Source organism: Dysidea avara, chromosome 2, assembly GCF_963678975.1.
Source record: "Dysidea avara chromosome 2, odDysAvar1.4, whole genome shotgun sequence".
Classification (NCBI taxonomy): domain Eukaryota; kingdom Metazoa; phylum Porifera; class Demospongiae; order Dictyoceratida; family Dysideidae; genus Dysidea; species Dysidea avara.
In genome coordinates, this window is record NC_089273.1 from 5,408,793 (window position 1) to 5,435,583 (window position 26,791).

Here is a 26,791-nt window from a genome sequence, read left to right on the forward strand (position 1 = left end):
ACAACTTAAGTCAAATCCCAACTCTGAACCATTTCAAAAGGAGGTACAGCTGTGAATGCCTGCTGATTAATGGAAGTTTATTTTTAGCGTAGTCCCTGTACAAAGTAATTTCTTTGCTGTTCCTACTGTAATCCCAAAACTATTCTTGGCTGAAACTTTAGTAACCCATTCGTCGGACACTGTAAATTAATGCTGAGAGGATATAAAAGAAATTTGGAAGTTGTGCACTCAAAGAGCTTTTTATGAAGTGCTAATATTTACTAGTGCAATAAAAAATATATTAAACAGACTCAAAGTGAGCAGTATACAATAATTAATTTCATTTTTAATATTTTTTTCTAATGCAAAAGTATTGGAAATGCCTGTAACAGCTGTTATTTTTGTCATAAACAAATGTATAGCAAATTTCCAAAATGTCTTGATATGCCTCTCTAATCTGATGCTCCGGCATAAATTTTGCTGGATTAAGGAAGTTGTTGGATTATCAAGTCACCTCTGCAATCTGAAATCTAGAATTATGTCAGATTATGCAGTAAATTACAGGTAAAACAGATTACACAATGTTTTAAATATGAATTAATTTTAGAATTTGCAAGTATCATCAACCAATTAATATTTTCTGTGATCATTTTAATGCTGCTATTATTCACTGTCGGATTAAAAATGTCAAAAACAATGTTACAGTATTTCCAATTCTAGTAATCGAATTTTGTGTTGGATTATGAAGTACATTCAAAGGTGTCAGATTACAGACGTTGCTTTCCAAAAGTGTTGGTAAATGACATTTTGGTTGAATTAGAGAGAATTCTGGATTATGCAGGTGTCGGTTTAGAGAGGTTCAACTGTATTATGATGATAATAATGCACCTATCAATGTAAGTCCCTATTCCTCTTCCAATGTTGGGCTTAGGTGGGGATTAGACAATCTGTAAAAACAAAAGCCCCACTACTGGGGATAGGGCTTTGTCTAATCCCCTGTGATTTCCCCACTAATTCCTGCCATATGATTTATGTCACGTGTACAAGTTTGTGTGGGTTGTAACCTGCATAGCTAGTTTGTACTCATGAATACGTGTGTTAAGTTTAAATCCTTGAGACAAAAGCCCCAGTACTGGGGGCTTCCCTCTATTACTAATACACACCATTCATACTTACATATTTAGCTGGTAATCAGTTTTACAAATGATAGGTGCATTACAATCAGTACAATGTGTTGTTATGCATTCATCAATGTATAAATAACTACATACCCCTGTACTATAAGTTTACTGGTAAAACTTTCCCAATGCAAAATAACCAAGTGGTGAGAGCACAGGTTACTTAGCAATGTCAGAATTGTGTAGCTTTAAGATTACGGCCTCTATCTGCACATCTCCTGAAAGCTACTAGTTCTGTCACAAGCATGTTTTCCTACACAGACTCAAGTGCAGTGGTTATTAGGTATGTTAGTGCTGGTTTACTTGACGGAAATAGCTGTGTTCACATGGCTGATGGAGGTTTGCTTTTCTTTATTTTCTCACAGTCAATAGGCTGATGGTCAATCCCTCCACTGCTCCACATATTCTACATGCCCACATTAATAGTACATACTGCCATATGGTGGGTCTTGCATCATCAATGATAATTATTTCTGCTGTTATGTTAGCTACATGAGACTGGCTAGTGATGGATACAACAAAGCACTCATCCATTAATTTTCATAGCCGCAGACACGAACAGATTTTTGGATACCAAGTTGAATTTCATGTTCAAATGTATAGTATTAATTTTGCTTGCATCCTCTCTGTTGTGGTGTGTCGATATTATACAGATTTTTTATTTTGCTACATGCTACATTGCCATCGCCATAGTGCTACATCACTACATCACCATTGTAGTATCTGCACAAAGAGAAAGGAAACTAACTTCTGCCCAAGAAAGTTGCTGCAGTTGAAGAAACTATTAAAACTATTTTCGAGTAAAAGTTTTATGGACAATCTGTACCCACAATTTTTTATTCACTCAAAACGAAAAGTTTTTAACACACCTTTTCTCTGTAGTACCATCAATAGGAGATTACCGTTATTTGAATTTGGAGGTTCCAGTTCCAAAATCACCTAATAATTATATTGTGTGATGTTTGTAGACAAACAACTGATGTCAAATGTATCAATTATTTTTAAGCGCCTTTAAAAATACAGGTTTTGTCCACAAATTCTTAATTTTTGTCAACATTTTTATTCGTCAAATCTGCTAAAGTGTGAATTAGTCAAAATTTTCTTACGTCAACATTTCCTTGCATATGGTACACTTGTTGTTCATAGCATACATTTAGTTAAACACAGCAACTATAAAAATGTGAATGAATGAAGACCATTACAGAATGCATTAATACCAAACTTCATTTGTGACTGAATTTGACAAAACAAGGCTTCGACGCACAAAGCTTTGTTAGGAGATATGGCGATTTTAAGGAATCATTGTGTAATAACTTCCCAGTGCCTACAGCTGTGCAAACAAAATTTGCACCAATTGTTCATCTGTTCACTAGCTATCACTGAGTGGGTGTATACATTTCTGATACCCAAAATTTGCCCTGTTTTGGGCAGCTTTTTTCAAGCGGGAAATAATATCACAGGTGGTAGTACGTAATAGGGTGGGAGGGTGGGGGTGGACGGTGGTAGTAATAGGGTGGGAGGGTGGGGGCGGACGGTGGTAGTAATAGGGTGGGAGGGTGGGGGCGGACGGTGGTAGTAATAGGGTGGGAGGGTGGGGGCGGACGGTGGTAGTAATAGGGTGGGAGGGTGGGGGCGGACGGTGGTAGTAATAGGGTGGGAGGGTGGGGGCGGACGGTGGTAGTAATAGGGTGGGAGGGTGGGGGGCGGATGGTGGTAGTAATAGGGTTGGAGGGTGGGGGCGGACCGTGGTAGTAATAGGGTGGGAGGGTGGGGGGCGGATGGTGGTAGTAATAGGGTGGGAGGGTGGGGGTGGACGGTGGTCTTAATATAGGGGCATAAAATGAAGTAAGAAGACGATTGGAATCCAGAGGCCAAGTTTAGGCTCTCCATGGCCCTTAAATTACTCCAAATTGACTGAGAACACTATTGGCGAGCTCGCTGTGAAGTCACAGCTCACTACACACCATTATCACAAAGCCATGGCCATTTAATGGCGCCAATCTCCCACTCGTGGCTTTGACAGGGTCGGAAGAAAGCTGCTACAGAAACCAGTGCTGAAGGAAGTACAGTATGAAATATGATAGTGTATTAGACCAACAATCCATTTCTGGTAAAATCGTAAGTTTGATTTTGTGTGTGTGCAACGTTGAAACCGGGTCACTACTGCTGACCCGGATGACCCACTGACCCGGATTTGACCCGGATGTGACCCGGATTAATTAAAGCCGAGACGTGTTACGGCTAGTCTCGAACGAGTCTACATTTTGAGCGTTCGATTCGTGTTGAGTAAATATTGCAACTTCAGCCTAGCTGTAGGTTGAAAACCAAAAAAAAAAAAAAAAAGTCTTCAACTACTGACAATAGCTACCCCTCACCATAGATACCCTCAGTTTCGTGCTACATACTGTACTTACTAACAAATGGGCGTGGCTGAGCATATGTTGGTAATGCGATAAGTGGGCGTGGCTCACGAAAGAGTTACGCGATAGCGTTTATAAGTTCCACGTCGTAAAACGAACAATTTCGTTTCTCACGTAATCCAATCCGGGTCAGACCCGGATGACCCGGAGAAAATGTGACCCGGATGACCCGACCCGGTTTCAACGCTGGTGTGGAAGCCTTGTTATATGAAATCCGGTCACATTTCACTAGGAACACTGCAATTGATTTGTGCTTAACCATCTGTTTACAATGAATTGTTATTAGTATACAAATTAAAGACATGGCCAACTACAAGCCAATTGCAACCTTTGGAGTTATATATATTTTAGGGATGTGGTTTTTGTTAAGGAAGGAATATCTCTAGACTAGATATTGTGACATTATAAATAGAGGTGTACCGATATAGGTTTTTGGCATGTACAGATATCCGATATTGATGCCACCAAAAAAAGCCGATACCGATAGTTGGTCCGATATTTGCATTATAGTTAAAAGTGTACATTTACCTACCCTTCAACAACATGTGCATGTATTCATTGCTATACTCTGCCTGTGGTGGCATACAGCTTGAGTTTCTATTGTGCAATTCAGACAATTAGGCACACACAAACATTTTTATGTATACTTCCATGAAGACTTAAACGGGCATTACTGCGCATTCTAATGGCTTGTGAGAAAGCTTGTACAGCAAGTTTCCTTGGTTATCCTGTGACCCTTCTTTTTATTTTTACAAGGTACTCCATAACTGCTTCATTTGTAAAGACTGTATTAAGCTTTCCTGCGACAAACACTAGAATCGCGTGTGTTTATATGGCTTCTCGTAGCGTAGCGCTTGTTTCAAAGTGAACAATAAGCCTCTGGCACTAAACAGTCACATGAATAACATAGAAAACCAATGCACAATCCGTTTATGTACAAAATATTGTTACTGTATAAATCTGTTCTGCACCGATACCGATATAGGTAAAAATTACCATTTCGGTGGCCGATATTATAGCCGATCCGATTATCGGTACACCTCTAATTATGAATATTGTGTAGTATGTGATGTAAAACTGAGTACATTATTATTATGAACTTAACATACTGTTATAATCAGTAGTATTTTATTCATGTATGAAATTACTATAGATAGACGTCCTTTATTATTTTATGTCATGCACTTTTGTGTTTAACATTGTAGTAAGAAATGAAAGTTATGCTGTTGTTGTTTACAATCATGGTTGTGCCCCTAGACCCCTGCTGCTAGTAATATTGTGCTGCTGTTGGAAACCCCTTTGTAAAATACACTGCTCACTATAGATGGGTACTCACCACTGAGCAAAATGACATCACAACATTTGAAATTTGATTTGTTGTCATAAACTTGATACTATCATGAAACAACATGTTATTCTGTTATATCAAATTTTATTGGTTACACTAAACCAGTGGATCATATTAGCAGTACAAACTTGTAAACAACCTTAATGGTGGATGTTAAAGGAGGGTTTCAAGTGCTCCATAGAACTGAAACCACTGACAATTGGAACAAGTATCTATTTTAGTACATATAGCTATATAGTCAAAAATAGTTAAGAAATTGCATACAGCCTTATGCTGTACTATTCAGTTGGAGCATGCAATATTATAATCCTGGCCCATGCAAAAAGTAGCCCAGTTGTAGATTAGGAGAGGTTAAGAATGCACAAGTATTTGTTCAATGAGTTGCAGCCATAAGATATGATATCAAAATTTAGTTAATAAACCATCTATAAAGCAGGGGCGGATCTAGGATTTCAGAAGGGGGGGTGCTAACATGAATGGTTGGTTGGCTAAGAGAAGTGACAACTGGTTTATACAAATATATAGCTATAGTGTGCAAAGCATATTCAGTATGCATGCGGAGCATGCTTTATCTAGGGGGGTCTGGGGGCATGCCCCCATAGAAAAATTTTGCAAATTTAGCCTATTCAGTATTAAATTTAGTAATATTTTTGACTCACTTTGTTTAAGTGTACAAGCATTGTGAGTCACCTAAGACAGTGTAATGATACCATTATTCCAGAACAGTTGTAACACTATACAGCTGTCATATAAGGGGACAGCCAGTAACTAAACATCTATTCTTTACATGAAGAACAGGAGGGGGAAGGATATGAATATCAGCTATACATGATCCATTAATATAATTTTGTGTTTGAAATACCTTAATTTAGTGGTACTTTAAATTTAGCAACAATTAAAGCACTTTGGTTTTTTGCTAATTGATTACATCAATTCACAAATTAATAAAATTCATATTGTCAATCCATCAATATACAAGATCGCTAAATTTAGTGTATTGCTTGGCTTAATGTATAGCTAGTGTGCTTTACAGTCTCATGGTTCAAACTATAACGTCCAAACAGTAACAATGAAGAGAGGGCTTGGGAAGGCAAGTACACACTCACCACGCAGTGTGTAGAGTACACATCTGCAGAATTTTCCAGCTTTGGAGATCTGGGGTGATGCTTCCTCTGGAAATTTTTGGAACATAGCTATCACAAGATTGAGTCTGGAAGCTATCTTTAACCAAATACTCTATTGTACTGAAAGATTGTGGGTAAAAGATGGATGAGTGCAGTTGTAAGCAATTTTAGAAAAACAGAACAAGCTAGCTACACTTTTAAATGCTATTGGATATATATATATATATAATAGTGGATTGTCAAAGACAGTACACAGGTCAATTGGATCTTAAGGTCATTGTAGAGATTTAAAATGCACACAATAATAACTTCAACTTTGTAGTATAGCCACAGACTGTTCTGTTGTTATTTCAATCTGACTTTTTAAATACGGCCTTGGTCATAATAATTTTTACTACATGCATATGAGTCCAAAGTCACTTACATATACAACTAGTTTTTGGCCACAACTAACGCCCTTATAACGTGACAGCATAAATGCTGCAGCATCATTTGAGCTTATAAAGTTGAGCTTCAAGCTGTATGACATTAAAGTTTATTATTATTAGCTTCTAGATTCAGATAAATGCATGCAGCATAGAACTTTGGTACTGATAAAGCAAAAACAAACAGTTCTCAGATGGTGTATACAGCCTTGTTAACTGTATACATGCTAAGAAATTAACTGTTTTACTTAAGCATGTCAACCCAAGCATCAAGTTTGTAGCAACAACTGAAAATACCCACTATAATATTAAACCATTTGACAGAAGTTGTTCTCAGAAAGTGATTAGTATATGGCAGGATGTTTGGAGCAATGGTAAGATAACAGATAACAGTGCACAGGTCAAGAAAACACACTGGCAACTTCTTGACAAAAAACAACAACATTATGATGGATGTTCTATTAGAGTAGTTGACTGTTCTATTAGAGTATTTTGATTTTTAGCAGCTTTTAGGTTAAGTCTCACACCAAAAGTATAATTTGAACCCCTCTTAGTAATTCTAAGAAAAGACTAGCCATTCTCCCTTCTCTTTCCATCTTTTCATTGCCCATGCGTACATGTAAGATGCAATTGCATCTATACTGCAACTTCTAGAAGCTTCCTAGCCTGCACATGGTAAAAGTTTGGAGGGGGGTGCTTCAGCACCCCAAGCACCCCTCCTAAATCCGCCCTTGATAAAGTATAGACTTTCATTTATTTATTTTATTATTGCTTTATGGAAAATATGCCAAGGGTCTGCAACAGGGGCAGTGGAACAGGCCAAAGAGTGAGGGGGCCAGGCCAGTTGTAAGTTGAAGAGCCAAAAAGAAAGGTCATAGCCTGCTGACAATAGCTGCTCTCCACCAATTATACCTCCTTATGTATAACTACACATACGTAGCTAAGTAGCTTGTTACACTGCTTCTCTGAATACTGTGACTGCTCTATTAGAGTATCCAGATCCTGACTGTTCTATTAGAGTATCTCGATCTTTTCTTGTAAACAGTGTCCCATAAAAGTGGAGGGGGGGGAAATGGCCCCATGGCCCCCCGTCTCCACTGCCTATGGTCTGCAAGCAATTGGTGCTTGTTTTCCATGATTTCACATTATCACATCTTGTGTGCTTGCAAAATGAACAATATGTGACTGGGCCTGTGATAATAGGGCATGTGGGCACATGATTTTTGCCTCTTTTTCACACTTTCATCACTCATAATTTTTTGTACCATTATGGTATCACTAATGGTATTGCAATTTTCAGCTCTTAGCAAGCATTTAATTGGCATCATGATGCAAGTTACAGAATGCAAAAATACTATTCCAGTACTGAAACATGACCTGTAGAGTGATGGGATGTAGTTTGTGCCCACATGCCCTGTTTTCGCAGGCCCGGTCACATATACTGAAATGATGGAAAATGATTAGAGTACATTAATACCAAGCTTCATTTCATTACGAATGTTGTAACGGATTAGTGCTGATTACAAAATTACAATGCAAGATGACCAAGTACAAACTAATAGTGAAATCTTCTAACTTATACTAATTTAGGGATGCGGAAATTATGCTGTCATAGTTACACAAACAATAAATATTGGGTATTTGAAGCAAGCATATAGCTGTAACAGCATGGAAATCTGCAATCTACACATTTAAAAAAAAATCGAAAGACTCTAATAGAGCAGTCAGCAATTGTAATAGAACAGTCAAGTTGAGTAATCACATAGAATTATGAGTACAATTATGAAATGAAATACCCTATTATTTCAACTATCTAACAATGTAGATAACTATTAATTTTTGAAGCTGAAACATTGCTTCAGATGGTTTATATACTGACATAAAATAGTTAAGCATGAAAGTGTCTATACCTTATAGAAGCTAAACTTTGATATGTCTTTTGGTTGCAACTCACTAAACAGCTCATTGTGCATTCTTCTTCTACAGCTGAACTACTTTTTGCATGGGCAAGAATTATATTGTTCCAATTAAAAAGTACAATGTAATACTGTACACTTTTTGACTGTAACAGAAATATAATAACTAGCTATACATGCTCCAATCATCATTATAATTATTTATTTTCAACAAGGAATCTAGCTCCATAGAACACTTGATTTTCAGTTTGGCCATCAAATATTAGTTTGTTTACGAGCTTGTACTGCTAATATGATCCACTAGTTTATTGCAACCAGTAAAATTTGATATAATTGAATAACATGTTGTCTCAAGTTTATGACAGCAAATCAAATTTCGTTATTACGATGTTGTTTTGCTCAGCGGTGATTATCTAATATTTTCATTCTGTAGCTTGTATTGTAAAGCCAAGTAAATGTTTAATAAGTGCTAAAAATAGGGACCGGCCGATTATGCTCATTATTGTACCCATTATGCTATGCTGCACTGCTCAAATTTTTGCCTATTATGCTTAAATTAATGCTCAATATTTACCTATTATGCTCAGATTATGCTCAATATTTATACCTAAGTTCCTAGTAAATTTGCACTTTATGGGAAAACAGTAAGTTACTGAAGCACAGACTCTAAATCCTTGCTTGTCAAAGTGCATGTCACAGAAAAGATCGATATACTCTAATAGAACAGTCAGCTGTCTGATTATTCTCTGACTGTTCTATTAGAGTATATCGATCTTTTTCTGTGATATGTATTTTGATAAGAAAGAATTATGGTAATGCACAAGTGTTCTTCCCATTATGCTAGCATTATGCTCAATGCTTTCAGGCACCTATTATGCTCATTATTATGCCAGCATAATCGGCGGGTCCCTAGCTAACAATTTCATGGCTACAGAGTCATGGAAAACAAAGTTATGACAAATCAAAGTTTGAAAAAGTAAGCAATTTTTATGTGCCCACATGTCATATTTTTGCAGGCCCAGTCATAAATGGTGGAATAATTTGAGGAAATAATGGGTATCTCACATAAGCAAAATGAGTGATATTTAAGCACTGTTCAAAAAAGTATAATGCTCAACTTTGTGAGTACAAAACTTCACAAATAATTAATTTTGCTATTAACACAGTGTAATAATCATCTTTAACTATCTCAGTAGCATTTACTGATAAAATTTGTGAAAAGGAGAGTTCCACACACATCCAATTGTATTAAATTTGAGACACCATAGCTTTTCAAAGTTGTACACACATCTGAACTTTTGTTCATGTTTTTGCTACCAAATTTCAAGTCAATGGGGTTAGTTCAATCCATCATCTAATTTGGCTATGTTAACATATCACAAATCCGTCCAGTCACATACCGTTATTATTGTGATATTGCTAATTACATTAGAAAATGAAAGTAGGAACTGTATAATAGTATTATACTGTAGGCACTTGCTTCGCCAGGTTGTGACATTGTTTTTTGGCCACACTTCAAAGAGTTACTTGTACATTCTAGACCTCGCATTTGTTTTGCTTTTTGGTAACGGATTGTATTATTTCCACTGAAAAATACTATGTGCAATAATGCTGTATGTATATTACATTCACTATTTGTGACTACAACACAATTACACCGTAAATACATACTGTATTTCATCAATTATCAATGTAATTATTTTCAACATGAACATTGAAAACTCCACATGACAATGTACTATAATTAAGGTTGTTTACAAGTTTATATGATCCACTAGTTTAGTGTAACCAACAAAATTTGATATAATGTGATGATGTGTTGTCTAATGACAGTATCAAGTTTAAGACAACAAATCATGTTTGAAATACTGAGATGTCATTTTGCTCAGTGGTGAGTATCTATCTAAAATACATAAAACTATTATATTATTGTGTTGTGTTGTTATATACTGTAGCTGAGTACTTTTGTATGGAATTGTTTATCGGTGTCTTATAATAGTACAATAATGTCCATATAACTTCAAATTCTCTGAATTTCTTTACATTTAGTTCACTTCTTTTTCTTTTCGTTTTGTAATACTGAAATATTATTATTTTTCTGGAAATTCCGTATATGCATGTATTATTCCTAAAGTTATTCCCAAAATATTAAATTTTCTTGAAGTGATTCTTCTGCAGTCAAAACATTAGTATTACTAGCAAGCATAAATCTAATCCTATGGACCCATAGGCTTTAATATCTCATTCTATCTCTACAACTACAGCTTTTTTTTTCATATAATATTATGTGGCCGAATTTATAAAATATGGTCTTTCACACACATCCAATTCTATCACCATGAAAGACCTTAACTCAGTACTCAAAAAACATATTAACCTGAAATTTTTCCATCCACTGGTGCTCACAACTTCCCAAATTTCAAGCAAATAGCCTTTTCAAATACGAAATTATGAGTCAACAAATTTGGTGAATTGGATCTATGTGGAAGACCCTTTTTCACAAATCCGGTCACACAATACTATGCAGCTACAGCTTGCCAATATAGTCATGACTGAAAGTAGAACATCAAGCAGATGGCCTCCCTTGAGATAATAAAAATATCATATAAAAAGATATCCATTATTTTATTTTCTAATTGCTGGCTAATTTTGATATATACAGTTCAATTTTTTATTTTATTATGAAGTACTGTATGTATGGTAATAAAATTCACATTATTTCTTGAGGAATTTATCCACAGATGTAACATTAAAGTTGTAAAGAAAAGATCAAGATACTCTAATAGAGCAGTCAAGGGTGCTTTGACATAATTGTCCATGTACCTTAAGGTGACTATATTTAGCGATACACTTAATTAGTGATTTGTATATTGACAAAATGAGTGCATACAGCATTAATTATTATGAATTTGTGAATTGATGTAATGAATTAAGCATAAATTTTGCAGATAATTTAGCTAGATTGCTAAAATCATTAAATTTAGTACATCGCTAAAATTAGTTACCTTATATATATGTTATCATTTTTATTAATGTGAGAAAGAAATTGATGTTGTTGGAAATTGTGTATATAGACCATTGAATTTCAGGGTTTCAAAGAATACACATATTGTGACATTATAAATAGGCAGGTTATATAGAGCCGGTACCGGATACACTGTTTTGCCGGCTATTTTGCCGGCAGTGGAGGGTATAATACTTAGAATGTTACGTGCATTAAAAAAAAACTTGTACAAAAAACCTAAGAAAGTGAAAAAGAAAAGTTGTCTAAGCGAGGGTTCGAACCCGGGCATCCGTAATCATAAGCAATGTTTGTAACGATTATACCACCAGTGCTGCAGCTAGTCATATTATTTAGTTTCTACGTTATAAACATCTGACTGAAGTGACTTCTATATATAACAAGAGTGAAGAAGAAACCAAAGCTGAACCCTAGCCTACCCCTAATGCTAAGGAACTACTTTTCGCATCCCCTAAAGTTGAATACTCGGGGCAACCTACAAGACGCGTGCCCTAAAGTTGAATGCTCGGGGCAACCTACTAGTGCCGGCACAATAGTCGTTAGTGTTTGCAAACCGGTACCGGCTAAATATACACTTCGTTATAAATACTGTATACAGTTTGTGATGCAAAATTGAGTACATGTAAGGTATACGCTGATATTTTGGGTCAGGTTGTATTAAGGGTCGCATAGCTTAAAATATGCTCATAGGGTTAAATCCTGTAGATTTAGAAAGAAATGAATGATGCTACTTCAGATCAACATAGACAGTGATCAAAAGCTAACCGCAAATCCAATTAAGAGATAACTTAGTTCATTAAGTAGGAATACTGCTCTGGATTAGCTACATTACCACTTACCATGTAGTAAGGAGCATGAAGATATAAAGTGCAAAAACCAAGTCAACTATGGTGTTTTGAATGCCATTAGAGTTCCTGTAAATATTTCCACAACATTTACCATAATTTAATATAAAATAATTAACTTATGAAGTAATGAATATTGTGACCCATATTACCCCCATATGACTCATAATAGGAGCACATATGACTCATAATAGGAGCACATATGACTCATAATAGGAGTACATAAAGTACTTTAGAGAAAAGATCATACAACTCATCACATGGTAGGATAATTCTTGAAATTTTAGGATAGTGTAGTTTATGGTTGCATCTTTGCTTACAAATGGTATGAAAAATTGTGGTCACATTATTAGGTGATAGGAATGTTTTTAACTTAAGTGACTCATAATACCCACATATACCTTATAGCTTAATCAAGACACACGGTAGTGTGTCGTGCGGCCCAAGAAGCCGGTGCGCAACACCCGTAAGTATATTGACAGGAAGAAAGAAAACGCAATTTTCGCACCTCCGTAGCTCTGTGATGCCTTGATGAAACAAGACGATTTTTGCTGTGGACATGCCCTCCAACTTCAGTACTCCACATTTCACATTTGAGCAAAATCGCTTGAAGCTTTCCCGAGATATGCGACTTCACAAATTGGCTTAGTTTCTTCGTTTTTTCTTCTTATTTTTCTTCCTCTTTTCGCACACTTACAAAAACTGCTATAAACGAGAACGCCATATCCGATTTCCTGGAAATTTGGCACACAGAAGGAGGGTATAAAGGCGCATCTCGGTACTAACTTTGGCTGGAATACGATAAACAGGCAAAGAGTTATGAGCGATTATTCTCGAAAAATAACACCATTATGTTGTCACGCCTACAGGGTAAACCGCGTATGGGAAGAAGCTGAAAATCGGTGGGTGAATAGGTTAACTATTGAACCTCAAACCTTTTGTGATTTGAAAGAAATCGAGCTTAACACCAGGAAGATACAACGAAAACACCAACAGTGTGTAACAATTACGCAATCGAGATTAGCTAATAAAAAACGACTGCTTGCCACGCCTACCAGATAAACCGCTTGGGGTAATGATTTGAAAATCGTTGTACAGATGGAGTAATCATCTTAGAAAGGATCATCAATGGTGCAGAAGAATCATACTTAAAGCCACGGAGTTATAACACGAAATCCAACTTGGTGTAGCAAGTGAGAGATCGAGATACTGTAATAGAGCAGTCATCCTAATAGAGCAGTCACCCTGACGAGAATTCAAGAGATCAGCTACAAACAATTCACCCTGTAGAGAGATCAGCTAGAAGACTGAAGTTACCTTGCAGAGAGTTCAGTTACAAAGAAACTATCATGTAGAGAGTTCAGCTACAAACAAATTAGGGGATGTAAATCAATTCTCATCTTAAATGGAGTGATCATATCAAACATATAACAGCTAAAGCCTCCCGTTCACTCAACTATTTAAGACACACTCTTTTTGCAAGCCCATCTACTGTTAAATCTGCTGCCTACAATTGCCTTGTTAGACCATTACTAGAATATGCCTCACCTGTATGGTATTTACACACTGCCAGAGACATTGATAGACTAGAAGCAATTCAGAGATGAGCTGAACGCTGGGTGTGTGGTAGCAGATGGAATCCTCATTGACATAACTGGTCCAAATCTTCTACTTCTTGTTTGCAGGACCTAAGATGGCCTGCGCTCCATACTTGTCAGTCCTATTATACTATAACTCAAGTACACAATATTTTACATGACAGAGTTTCTATCCAATTTAACTCACATTTCAAGTTTTCAAGCACCAATACTAGATTCCATTCACTTTCACTTACCACATCATCATCTACCATTAACGCATACGGTTTTTCTTTTTTTTATAAATTCTCCATTTCTTTGGAATTCAGTACCTGTAGAAATTTTACAAATTTCCAAAGCAATTCCTTTTCGGATGGCACTTCGTCGATTTCTGCTCAGCTAACCTGATTTTGTAATTTTCTCTTTGTTTTTTTTTGTATAGGTATGTAGTTGTCGTGTGTCATGTTTTTGCTCTGTTTTATTTTGTACTTGTAACTGTATGTATGTATGTATGTCTTTGTAAGGGGAGCACGTTTGCAGGCTTTGCCTTTTGTGTGACCCTTGTTTTTGACAAAAATCGATAATCTAATCTAATCTAATCTAAATCTCCCTGTAGAGAGATCAGCTAGAAGAAGTTACCTTGTAGAGAGTTCAGCTACAAAGAAACCATCATGTAGAGAATTCAGCTGCAAACAAATCACCTGTAGAGAGTTCAGCTTCAAACAAATCACCCTGTAGAAAGATCAACTAGAAGAAGTCACCTTGTAGAGAGTTCAGTTACAAAGAAACCACCATGTAGAGAGCTCAGCTACAAACTCCAGCTTTAAAAAAACAAACTAGTGACCTTGTAGAGACATCAGCTAGAAGAAGTTACCTTGTAGAGAGTTCAGCTACAAAGAAACCATTCTGTAAAGAGCTCAGCTGCAAACAAATCACCTATGCAGATTTCAGCTACAAACAAATCACCCTGTAGAAAGTTCAGCTAGAAGAAGTCACCTTGTAGAAATTTCAGTTACAAAGAAACCACCATGTAGAGAGTTCAGCTACAAACTAGTGACCTTGTAGAGACATCAGCTAGAAACGTTACCTTGTAGAGAGTTCAGCTACAAAGAAACCATCCTTTAGAGAGTTCAGCTTCAAACAAATCATCTGTAGAGAGTTCAGCTACAAACAAATCTTCCTGTAGAGAGATCAGCTAGAAGAAGTTACCTTGTAGAGAGTTCAGCTACAAACAAATCACCCTGTAGAAAGATCAGCTAGAAGAAGTCACCTTGTAGAAAGTTCAGTTACAAAGAAACCACCATGTAGAGAGTTCAGCTACAAATTAGTGACCTTGTAGAGACATCAGCTAGAAATGTTACCTCGTAGAGAGTTCAGCTACAAAGAAACCATCCTTTAGAGAGTTAAGCTGCAAACAAATCACTTAGTAGAAAGTTCAGCTATGAACAGGTCTCCCTGTAGAGAGATCAGTTAGAAGAAGTTACCTTGTAGAGAGTTCAGCTACAAAGAAACCATTCTGTAAAGAGCTCAGCTGCAAGCAAATCACCTGTACAGAATTCGACTACAAACAAATCACCCTGTAGAGAGATCAGCTAGAAGAAGTTACCTAGTAGATCGTTCAGCTTAACAATTCACCCTGTAGAGAGAGCATCTAGAAGAAGTCACTTTGTAGAGTGTTCAGTTAAAAGAAACCACCATGGAGATTTTTGTATAAATATATGTATTATATATAATTTGTACATTTACTGATAAAATATTTAAAGTACATATACTTCATCTTTTCTTCTTCCTGTGGTAAAGAAAAAAAGATAGGTATAAAAAGTCCCAAAGCCGGCCATAGGCCGGCTTTGGGGAATACAAATACAAAAAGAAATGAAATCTAATCCAAAACAGCTAAGCTGTAAAAACACTGTGCGGCCCTCAAAAAGGCTATGGTGAAAAAAGATGTGAAATCCAAGGTGGCGGCCAAGAAATGGCTGTGATGGTAGGTTAATGGTAAAATTGTAATAATGACAATTCAGGTGAATTTTGTGCCGCTTGGTCTGGATTAGATATATATATATATATATATACTGTTATAATCAGTGATTATTTTATGCATGAAAGTAGATAGACCTCCTCTATTAACATCATACACTTTTGTGTATAAGACATATCCTAAATACACTTCATTGTAGTTAGAAATGAAAATTAAGCCTTAGTTGTTTACAAACCGTGGCTGTGCCTCCAGACCCCTGCCGCTGGTAACATTGTGCTACTGTTGGAAACTCCCACCACCTTCCTTGGAAAACATACTGCTCATTTTAGGTGCATAAATAATCACCACTAAGCAAAATGTGATCACAACATTTGAAAATTGAGATTTGTTGTCATTGATACTATTATGAGACAACATGTTATTCAAATTTTGCTGGTTACACTAAACCAGTTGATCATATTAGCAGTACAACCTCGTAAATAACCTCAATAGTGGATGATCGAGGAAAGTTTCAAGTGTTCCATGGAAACGAAACCACTGATGATTGGAGAAAGTAGCTAACATAATTCTAGTACAGTCAAACATAGTGAAGGATTGCATACTACACTATTAAGTTGGAACAATATAATCCTGGCTCATGCAAAAAGCAGTCCAGTTGTAGAACAGAAGAATGCACATTGGCAAGTAACTGTTTAACAGTTACACCCAAAAGACATGATATTAAAATTAGTAAAGAAAGCATCTAATAATTATAAAGACACTTTCATGCTTTCATTTTACTCATATTCACATTATCACATCTTGTGTGCTTGGAAAATGAACAATACCGAAATGATTGAAGACAACCACATAGTGGATTAATACACGAATAATTAATTTTGCTATTAACACAATGTAATCAATATAATGGTGTTAAATTTAATTATTGCTTAAGTATGACAATAAAATTCACATTTATCTCCTATGGAATTTTAAGGATCCATAGATACAGTACAGCTCACTGGTAACGTCGCATGACGCGCGTGACGTGTGCTCGAGTGACCCGTGTGGATGCAGCAAGGCTACAGTAATGCTCCATGATAGCTAACTTTACTCGAGAGCGTCACGCAAGACCAGATAGCAGGTCTCACCTATATATGGTCTTGGGAGGCGGAACTGGCTCAGTTCCGCCAGCTGTGAAGTCTCCTATTGCAATGCCTGTGTTGTAGGTATCGAATACTTGGTAACCTACACTGTATTCGACTCTGTCACGGACTACAGTCAGTACTGTAGCTAGCAGTAGCTACCGTAAACCTAGATGGATTGGTCGCCAAGTAATGCCACAGAACTCCAGATAGTGCATTTTTCTAATTCGTATTTTCTTTATCTAGATAGTTAAAGGAATGGTCAATGGTCAAAGGAGTTTCGAAGTTACAACGCTACGAAGTGCTAACAGCAAAAAATCGATTTGTACAGTGACAATAAATTACAAGCGTTTAATAAAACGATCATAACATACGGATGCAGTCCTCTACCAAGATGAAACTTGCACCATCGAATTCTCCATGAACAAGCAAATCGATTGTTGGGTAAGTTTTGTCTTCCAGGCCTTTCCTACATCCACGGGGTACCGGCGAAGGCGAACGAATGTGAGAAAAAGCGATAGTGAACCGCTCGTCCAACGAAAGGAAGACTAACGCTTATATCTTCTGTCTCCTTGAGAGTACTGACACGAAACAAAGATTGTGGAACCCCTCTTGCTCTTGGGATCACGATGCTACCAGGGTTTTTAGTGTTATTGCTTTCCTTCACTGTGAAATAAGCGCTTTAGAATTTACGAATTTTTTTTTTCGTTTTCGTAAATATTCCACCCATTGCGTTCTGCAGGCCCAGCGTGCATTTATTGCATTCTACTGTATAATTAGCTAGCTAGGCTTGCACGAACATAATTACGGGACCGATCACAAATGTTTATGTGATTTAAGTGTTGTATGAATTTACTAAACTCAGTAGCGAGTGTTCTCATGTGTGGCGAGCTTCTCGCGCGACTAGTGCATATCCACGCGATATTCCACAGGTACTGTACAGTACATTGCAAAACAATGATCTCGCGAGAAGATGCGAGCATTACTCGCATGTGTATACTCGCGACGTTACCTGTGAGCTGTACTGTATGTAGCATTTGCCTTTTTACATGGTGTAAAGAAAATGCCAAGTGCAGCTAATAACTTACATTGTTGGAAATTATATAGGGTATTGAACTTCAGAGTTTTTGTTAAGGAAGGAATATTTCAAGATTAGATATTGTAACATTGTGAATAGAAACTTGAGTACACGTACATATAATATTAGCTTAACTGAAGACCGCAGTGCATTAGTTGGGATAAGAACAGATGGGGCAGCAGTTAATGTTGCTGGTGCTGGTCTCGGAGGAGGAGAAACGTACATGGGTGTTTTGGTTATGGTGCATGGTTCATCATAGGCTTGAATAGGCTGTTAGGGATGCTTTGACAGGTAGTACGTTTGATTCGATTGATGACATGCTCCTACGATGGTACCTTATTTATGAACATATTCCCCTAATAATGTAGAGAGTTGGAGGTAGGGACCCGCCGATTATGCTCATAATTTTACCTATTATGCTATGCTGCACTGCTCAAAAATTTACCTATTATGCTAAAATGTATGCTCAATACTTATCTATTATGCTCAAATTATGCCCAATTATTTATGCCTCAGTTCTCATGCTCTGCTAATAATTTCCAGTTTATGGATAAATAATAAGTCACTGAAGCACAACCTTACTTGTCAAAATGCATATCACAGAAAAGATCGATATACTTTAATAAAACAATCAGCTATGTGATTGTTCTATTAGAGTTACTGACTGTTCTATTAGAGTATATCGATCTTTCTGCGATAGCTATTTTTATAAGCAAGAATTCGTACTGTTACAAAATATTCTACCTATTATGCTAGCATTATGCTCAATGCTTTCAGGTACCTACGTATTATGCTCATAATTATGCCAGCATAATCGGCGGGTCCCTAGTTGGAGGAAATTTGCTCTGATTTGAAGCAGTGCTTAATATTAGACACAGAAGATGGTGGGATAAGGCCTATAAGAGCAAGTGGTTCTTGTTTGGTAGCACATAAGTGGAATGCCATGAAACTCATTCTTTCAAAGTTTTGAGCCTACACAAACCACCTTTTATCCTTGTCAGAAGACCGGCCAGTGAAAGTTAATGATTGAGCCTAGCTCAAAGGCCACTACAACAAGTGGGTAGATATTATAGGAACATCCTAGGATGTGCTGTGTTTGTGGATGTTCTTTCACCTTGTGTCATATAGTATTGTCGAAAGAGATACAATACGACCACCTTGACATACTTGCAGCTCTTTCAAGTTGCTTAGGTCTATCAAAGAGATTGAGAAGTTGAGTTCTACTCCTGTAGCACAGTGGCCAACATATGCATCAACTATCAGTAAATGCACAACTACTGATGGATCAGAAAACACAAGTACTGTGTATCAGTCACAACGTCTGAAGCAGTATGATACAGCAAAGTTGCATTTTGCAATACTGTTCGAAAGTCTGTGATGCATAAAGCCCAGGCTTGCATGGACAGATCTTGAGATGCTAAGAGATATTATCTATGTTCTTGCATCTCAGGAGTGGCAGAAGGCAGTTGATGAGGATGAGGATTTAGGAGCAATTGACAGGCTAGCAGAACATTTTAGGCTTCCTTAGAAAAAGCAAACACGGAAATTAATGAAATCCATACTGAATTTGAATGTCTGCTTCAGTATGCTACCAAATGCATCTCTTTGTCTACATTAGACTATAGAACTGTTTGGTAGAGGCTGTTTCATTCACCAGATTCTACATCTTGGTTAATGTCCTTGACCTTATTGAGCTGTTATTTTCTCTACCAGATTACATTGGAGTGGTGGAGAAAGTATTCTCACAAAGAACATTATCAAAATTAAGAAAAGGTCTTTGCAATCTAATGAAACACTTGATGATCACAGCCACTGCGGTAACAATAGTTAATAAATCAGTGTAATTATAAACAGTGTAATTATAATCAGTGTAATTATAATTATAATCAGTGTAATTATAATTACTAGACAGATGTTAACAACATTGTGGACTGAGTTGATTTGTATTAGTGCATTGTGGAAAAATTCATGCTTTACTATTATTATTATTATATTCGCTGTATCTATGTTGTAAGTTTGTTGTAACTTTGAAGTTGGAACTGGTAGGGAGTTCAATTGTTTTGGGTAAGAAGAATACTGATACACAACAACTTTTTATTGTAATTTACTAAAGAATGTTGATGATGAGTCTGTGATACTGGAGTTGTTAACTGTAAGCAGCTATCAATTATTGCTAGGAAGTACTTGTAATCTTGAAAAATTAGATGTGTCTAGCAATTATCTTCTGTTCTGAAGATCATATAGGCCAGATTAACATGTCCGTATTACTGTTGTGTTGTTGACTAGACCTATGTCATGGCTTGTTTAGAACAAATCTGTCAGCTTGATGTAGTATACTGTAATTAGATTTATTTTCGTGCAAAAATTTTTGTGATGAATTTTATCTTGTGAAAATATTTTCATCTGATTTGCATGAATGACTGCTCTATTAGAGAAATTCGATCTTGTGTAAAAAATTTTGTGTAAGAAATTTTCGTACAAGTTTTTGTATTTGAAGATTATTTTACAATGAAAAAAAAGCAAAGTACAGTAATCTTGATTGTTGTGTCCCAGTTGGTTGAGTAGTAGTAATAGTTCATGTAAATGTCAATTTGAATTAGAGCATTATAATACAGATTCCTTTTCAGGAATCCGAGATGATTTGCCTTGCCACACATGGGATTTCTCAAGATGATCTATGGTGGATGTGGACTGTTACCATATTTGGTGTGATATTTGACATTTTGTACATATTTAAATATCATCAATGAAATTAATATCCTGTATACTTAGCCAATAATGCATGTTGCCTGGATCATCCAAAGAATCTCCCAAATAAAATGATTGTTACAAATGTGTGGCTCAGTTATGGATCAGCAGCTGTAAATAAAATCATCAGCAATACAGCTTCCTATGTGATGCTTTATAGCATGCAGATTCTCTCTTTTTCCTGGAATACAATTTTGTATTTAATTTATATCAACTATGTTTACACTAACCCACTAAATATAGACAGTTGTTTTTTGATGAAATCCTTTTCTTCATTCTAAAATCTTTATTTGAAGTGGTATTAGTTCTCATTTGGAAATAAATTGATAGAGTCTATTGTTTAAATCTTTGATGGAACATCTGCACAGTCTATTAACTTTAAACAATCTTTATATTACAGACTGATGAAGCAATCATCCTTTGAACCCAGGATTGCATATAGTATTGAACATGTCTTTTTACTACAATGACACACACTATGTGAACTGACATACTTGCTTACTAGAGGAAGTGGATTGTTAGCTGAGCTAGCATTATGATTACAGCCTGAAATTTAAAATAAACCATAATTAAGTTATTATTGCCTTACCTGTAGTGTTACAACTGTCATCTGTTTTCAGTTACATATTGATATTCTCTAAGCTCGTCTATAACATCAAGCTCCATTATGTTATCATTATTGGTCTCCATTAGCACTTATAACCAACTGTTAATTCTTATAGTTTCAGGAATACTGTCCAAGAACTTTTATAACACAATAGTACATGCAAAAACCATTAGCCAAAGTTATGGCTTTCTTCATTCACTTCAACTATTCACACTTAACACATGTCACAATTACAACTCACTCATGTCTGGCATCACAATAAAGAACTGTGATGTCTCCCTCAACAATTGAAATATACAAGGCTGCAACTGAACACATGCATATACAGGTTATACAATTCTAAACAGGTATTTTACAGCACACAAATTCTAATGTATTATTTTATAGTCATTATAATCACTGTTTGTATACATTGCAAAATTACTCACAAAAATTATTGTTTTATACAAAAATATTTCTCAGTACTATATTATACTATGAAATTGTTTGTACTATATTATTGTAGCTTGTCTGAGAATTCCACACATGATTTTGTTGGGTCTTTCATAGCGTAGAAAAATACACTGCAGCTGCATACTACGTATTTCTTAAAAAAGATTTCCTGTGCCATCCACCCTTTGTGAGGACTTTCCATATAGTAACACTTATATCTAAAATGGTGTACCTGATTCTTTTGAGATGGTAGGAAAGGCCAGAAATATGTAGCTACACACATGAAAGTATTGAAATATATGTATACAATCATGTCAGCATGCAATTTATCCCATCCATCTAACCTACCATGTTAGGAAAAGTTATCCCAGATAGTAGCTACAGTATAACTTTATTCTGTGACAAAATGCCTGTAATATGCAGCAAAATTACTTTTACTGTTGTCACTTGTGGCATACATAAAGTTTAATGTTGTGATACCATTAAGAAAAGCACCCAGATCTGCACATACACTATATATATATATATATAGCTATTACATCTAAAGCTGAAAATTCTACAACACACATTACTGGGATACATGTATGTGTGACACACTATACAATCTACACTTGATATTGTTCACATATCATAGCATACAGTTAGTCTTCAACCTCGTCCATCACTTCCATGAAGGATTCACGGTAGTGAGTGGCATCATCAATCTCTGATTCTCTGCTATGTATAAGAGTAAAGAGAGCATAACGCGTTTCATGACAACAACTACATTATAAAACATGATGTGTATGGAAACATGATGTGTATGGTAACAATATTTAGAAACAGTACTAGTAATACACTAAACTGCAATGGAATATTGATGGGTTCCCTGAGGTTTTGAGAACATTGTTTGATAGTTGTACTTACATGTAGGTTTGTAGCATAACCATCAAAATTATTATCAAAGTTTAGTAGCAAATGTAAAGTACCCAAAAGGTTACAGTGTAGTGTAATTTTACCTATAAGCAATCTGATGCTCATGTTTCTTTAGTATTTAGATTTTTCCCACCTATGCAGTTTTGCTTCCAGCGGGTTTTATTTTCCATCTCTTGTGTCATATGAGTGATATTTTGCTGAACTTTAAGTTATATTTTACTGAAATACATATATAGCTATGATCGAGACTATTCTATTAGAGTATTTCACTCTTTACTTGTTCTCAACATAACAAAACACTAAATTTTGCTGAAGTACTATATGTGCAAAATTTATTTTCCCTCATATCCACTTTACAAAATTTGCACCTATTATGTCAGCATTTTGTTTTATTTGATGCATGTTTAGCTGGAATATTTGTAGTTAGTTTCTTTGGGATGGTACAGTGAGAGGCAACAAGAAATCTTTATAGCAGAACAATCAGAGCTAAAAAGGTAATTATTTACTTCTTGAGAATACTGCAATCGCAAAGTGTTTACAATTACAGCCTACACTTGGGTTGACTGTGTAATGATACACTTATGGTTAACCATGGTGTTATCTAACAACTATTGTACAGTGTACAAAGTATCACGTATATATTACATCTTGCACATAATGTGGTATACTTACATTTCACATATAGTAGCATTCACCCTCCTGCTGTCATCAATAACACTATCAATGAACTCTTCTCTCATTGGTACTTCATTGTTGTCATTAGTGGTGTCAGGTTTAGGTGGTACACAATATTTAGTTATTTTCTTTATTGACCTTTTGTTAAGGTAAATTTCCATTATCAGAAATGGTATTAAGGGTAGTATAACTAATACAAACATAAATGATAGCAATAAATCAGGATCATAACTGTCAATAAGTGGTACCATTGAAACCACAATCATCAGCTGCAACACAAAGCCATCAAACACATTAAGAATATTAGATCCATATGGCTTTAACATCAAATGTATCAAGGCTAGTGTGGAGTTAGCAATGATCAATGAATACTGGGTAGTGTCATTATTTGATGTATTAGCAATAATTATCAGAATAATCACCAGTCGACATATCATGTAATAAGCTGCAAATGAACGATACTTGTCTTTGTAACATCCTTGAAACTGATCCAGCAATGGTTTTATTCTGGTAAAGTTGATTTTGTTGTTAAGAAATGGCTCCAATAAAAGTAGAAATGGCAGACCAATTACAATAATTAGAGTGCATATTAATGCTAGAATAAAATATGGTAGATGACGGCCATGTAAATACTCTATGTCAGGTGACAGGTAAGTGTAAACCTTATCCACATTATCAAATGTCAGTGATCTCAATATCAGTAATGAAGTTGTTGCCACAGAAGTGTACGATAACAATAGAAGAAAACAGATAACATGGATAATTCCTCTACTAACAAATAACGAAATCTTGTATGATATCCTTGCTAATAGGCAGATTACTACTATGATAATGGCAACAGCTAGTGGATGGACATAATGAATGAACTGTTGGTCAATTCCACTCATATTAGTTACTAAACAGAGCTGTCCTAAAAACTGTGGTGTAACGTTTGCAATACTTGACATAATGCTAACAAATGTAAATAATTCTTGTGATGAGTACAAGCGTTCACTCAGTAAAATATCCACCATACTGTAATAGTATGTAATAGCATACAAATAACCTATCCCAATGTGATAGTATGTCACAATGAACACTAATATAACTATCACCACCCAGTAAAGGATTGATAATGTTACCACAAGTAATGTTTGTCCAGTTGCACATGTGTCAACACTTACACATTCTATAGAATCAAATGAAAATGTATAGCCTTCCTTACAATCACCACAAGCTGTACCAGATCGCTGTGAATTACACTGATTTGCTCTGACTGGTGAAAGTTTAAAAAAATCCATTAGCTGTTTCACAACAAGAGAAATCACAGTAACTATTTGGACAAATTGCTACTGTGGTTTTATCATTAACTTCACCAAACCAGTATCCTCTTTTAATAGATGATGTACTACCAGAACAAGACACAATATCACTATCACTGTAGCATACACATGTTTGTGTAGTATTATCATAGTGGAAACCAGGGTGACATGGTGATAGTTCAGTTATTAGTTCCACAGATATTTTTTGTAAATTAGATTTACTGCCATGATTTGAAGTAATGCTTATTGAAAAATTGGTCGCATTAGAAATTCTCTTTCCTACTACACTGATTCCTTGAAATATTGTACAAGATACCAGCACTTGTGATCCATTAATACTATGATTGTGATTATTTCCACTAACTACAAATTGTGTAGCATCAGCAGGCCGATCATAAAAATCTAGTACACATGCATCAATTATGATTTCATGACCAAGCATTACATTCTTCATATAGCAGCTTGTGTTGGTGTGGTTATCAACACATTCGATACCATAAAATTCTAGTTTACTGGGAGGAGTAGTGATGTGATCATTTAATGAGCTGTTTAATAATGATGTTTTGTTAATGCCAACAATACTGTTGTCCAAACAGGTCTCATTACATGATGTTGGTATATCAATGTACACATCAGCTCCTGTTAAGGCAATACTGCTGTTAAAATCAATTTTTTCTGTGTTAAATATTAATTTATTTTCATCACTTTGCAATAGTTCACTATATATGGCCCCACCATACCGATTAGCAGTATTATAAAAGAAACTAATGTTTGAATCATTGTCAAATATTGCAGTGTAACTGTTGCTGAGATGTATGGCACCTCCATTACCCTTGGCTGTGTTACTGATAAACAATAAGTTTTCAGAAAATGTTAGAATAGATTGCTGAATAGAAATAGCCCCACCATTTTCTGCACCATTCATTTCAAATATTGCTGAAACATTACTGTTAAGTGTTATACTAGACTGAATTATTGAAATAGCTCCACCACGCTCAGCAGTGTTGCTTGTAAATGTCACCGATATGTTTTCCTCTAAATAAATGTCAGAATATCTATCACAATGTATGGCCCCACCATGTTGTTTTGCTTTGTTATTAAGAAAAGTAACACCAGAATAATGTTTGATGACAGTTATAGAATTATCAAAAGAATATATCCCCCCTCCACCTCTAGTGGCTATGTTATCATGAAATGTGACTTTACTGTATTCTGTAATACTAAGATTAGTTCTATCATGCACATACATACCTCCACCATATAAGTTGCATGTATTGTTGGAAAATGTTGTATTGCAACATTCATTAAACGTGATATATAGAGCATTTTTCAACAGAATATATAGCTCTACCACTTAGCGTAGCTCTGTTATTACCAAATAAAATTACAGAGTATCCTTTGAATGAAATAGCTGATTGGCTGCTTAAATATAAGGCCCCACCATTTTGCACTGCTGTGTTGCAGTTAAAAGATACATTAGTGTGGCAATTAAATGTCATGCTAGTGTTATCAGCCAGATATACAGCTCCTCCTAGCTGCAATGCTCTGTTATTTGTAAATGAAATATGAGAATTTCCATTAAATCTCACTTCTGAATTATCAAATATATAAATAGCTCCTCCATGCTGGTGAGCAGAATCGGTATGAAATGTGATACTAGAGTGGTCCATGCTGATCAGTTTGGTATTATCATATAAGTATATCGCATCTCCTTGTTGAATTGCTGTGTTATTATGGAATACAACATCACAGTTTCGATCAAACATTATTGATGAATTGTGACCGGGCCTGCGAAAACAGGGCATGTGGGCACAAACTACACTCCATCACTCTACAGGTCATATCTCAGTACTGGAAAAGTATATTTCCATTCTGTAACTTGCATCATGATGCCAATTAAATGCTTACTGAGAGCTGAAAATTACAATGCCATAGTGTAATGGTACAAAATGTTATGAGTGATGAAAGTGTGAAAAAGTAGGCAAAAATCATGTGCCCACATGCCCTATTATCGCAGGCCCAGTCACAATTTGTAAATAAATATATAGCTCCTCCTAGCTGTAAAGCTTTGTTATTCTGGATTAAAAGAACAGTAGCTC

The 26,791-nt window shown here is 35.8% G+C and overlaps 1 protein-coding gene across 1 annotated transcript; it reads right to left on the bottom strand.

The window, feature by feature from the left end:
- Positions 1–22,442: 22,442 nt before the first annotated feature.
- On the bottom strand, positions 22,443–26,458 carry LOC136246374 (uncharacterized). The gene is made up of 4 exons (XM_066037766.1): positions 26,134–26,458; positions 24,724–25,904; positions 23,389–24,674; positions 22,443–22,563 (listed from the first exon to the last, which is right to left on the bottom strand). The coding sequence occupies exons 1-4, from the start codon at positions 26,456–26,458 to the stop codon at positions 22,443–22,445; spliced, it is 2,913 nt and encodes a 970-aa protein (XP_065893838.1).
- Positions 26,459–26,791: the final 333 nt, after the last annotated feature.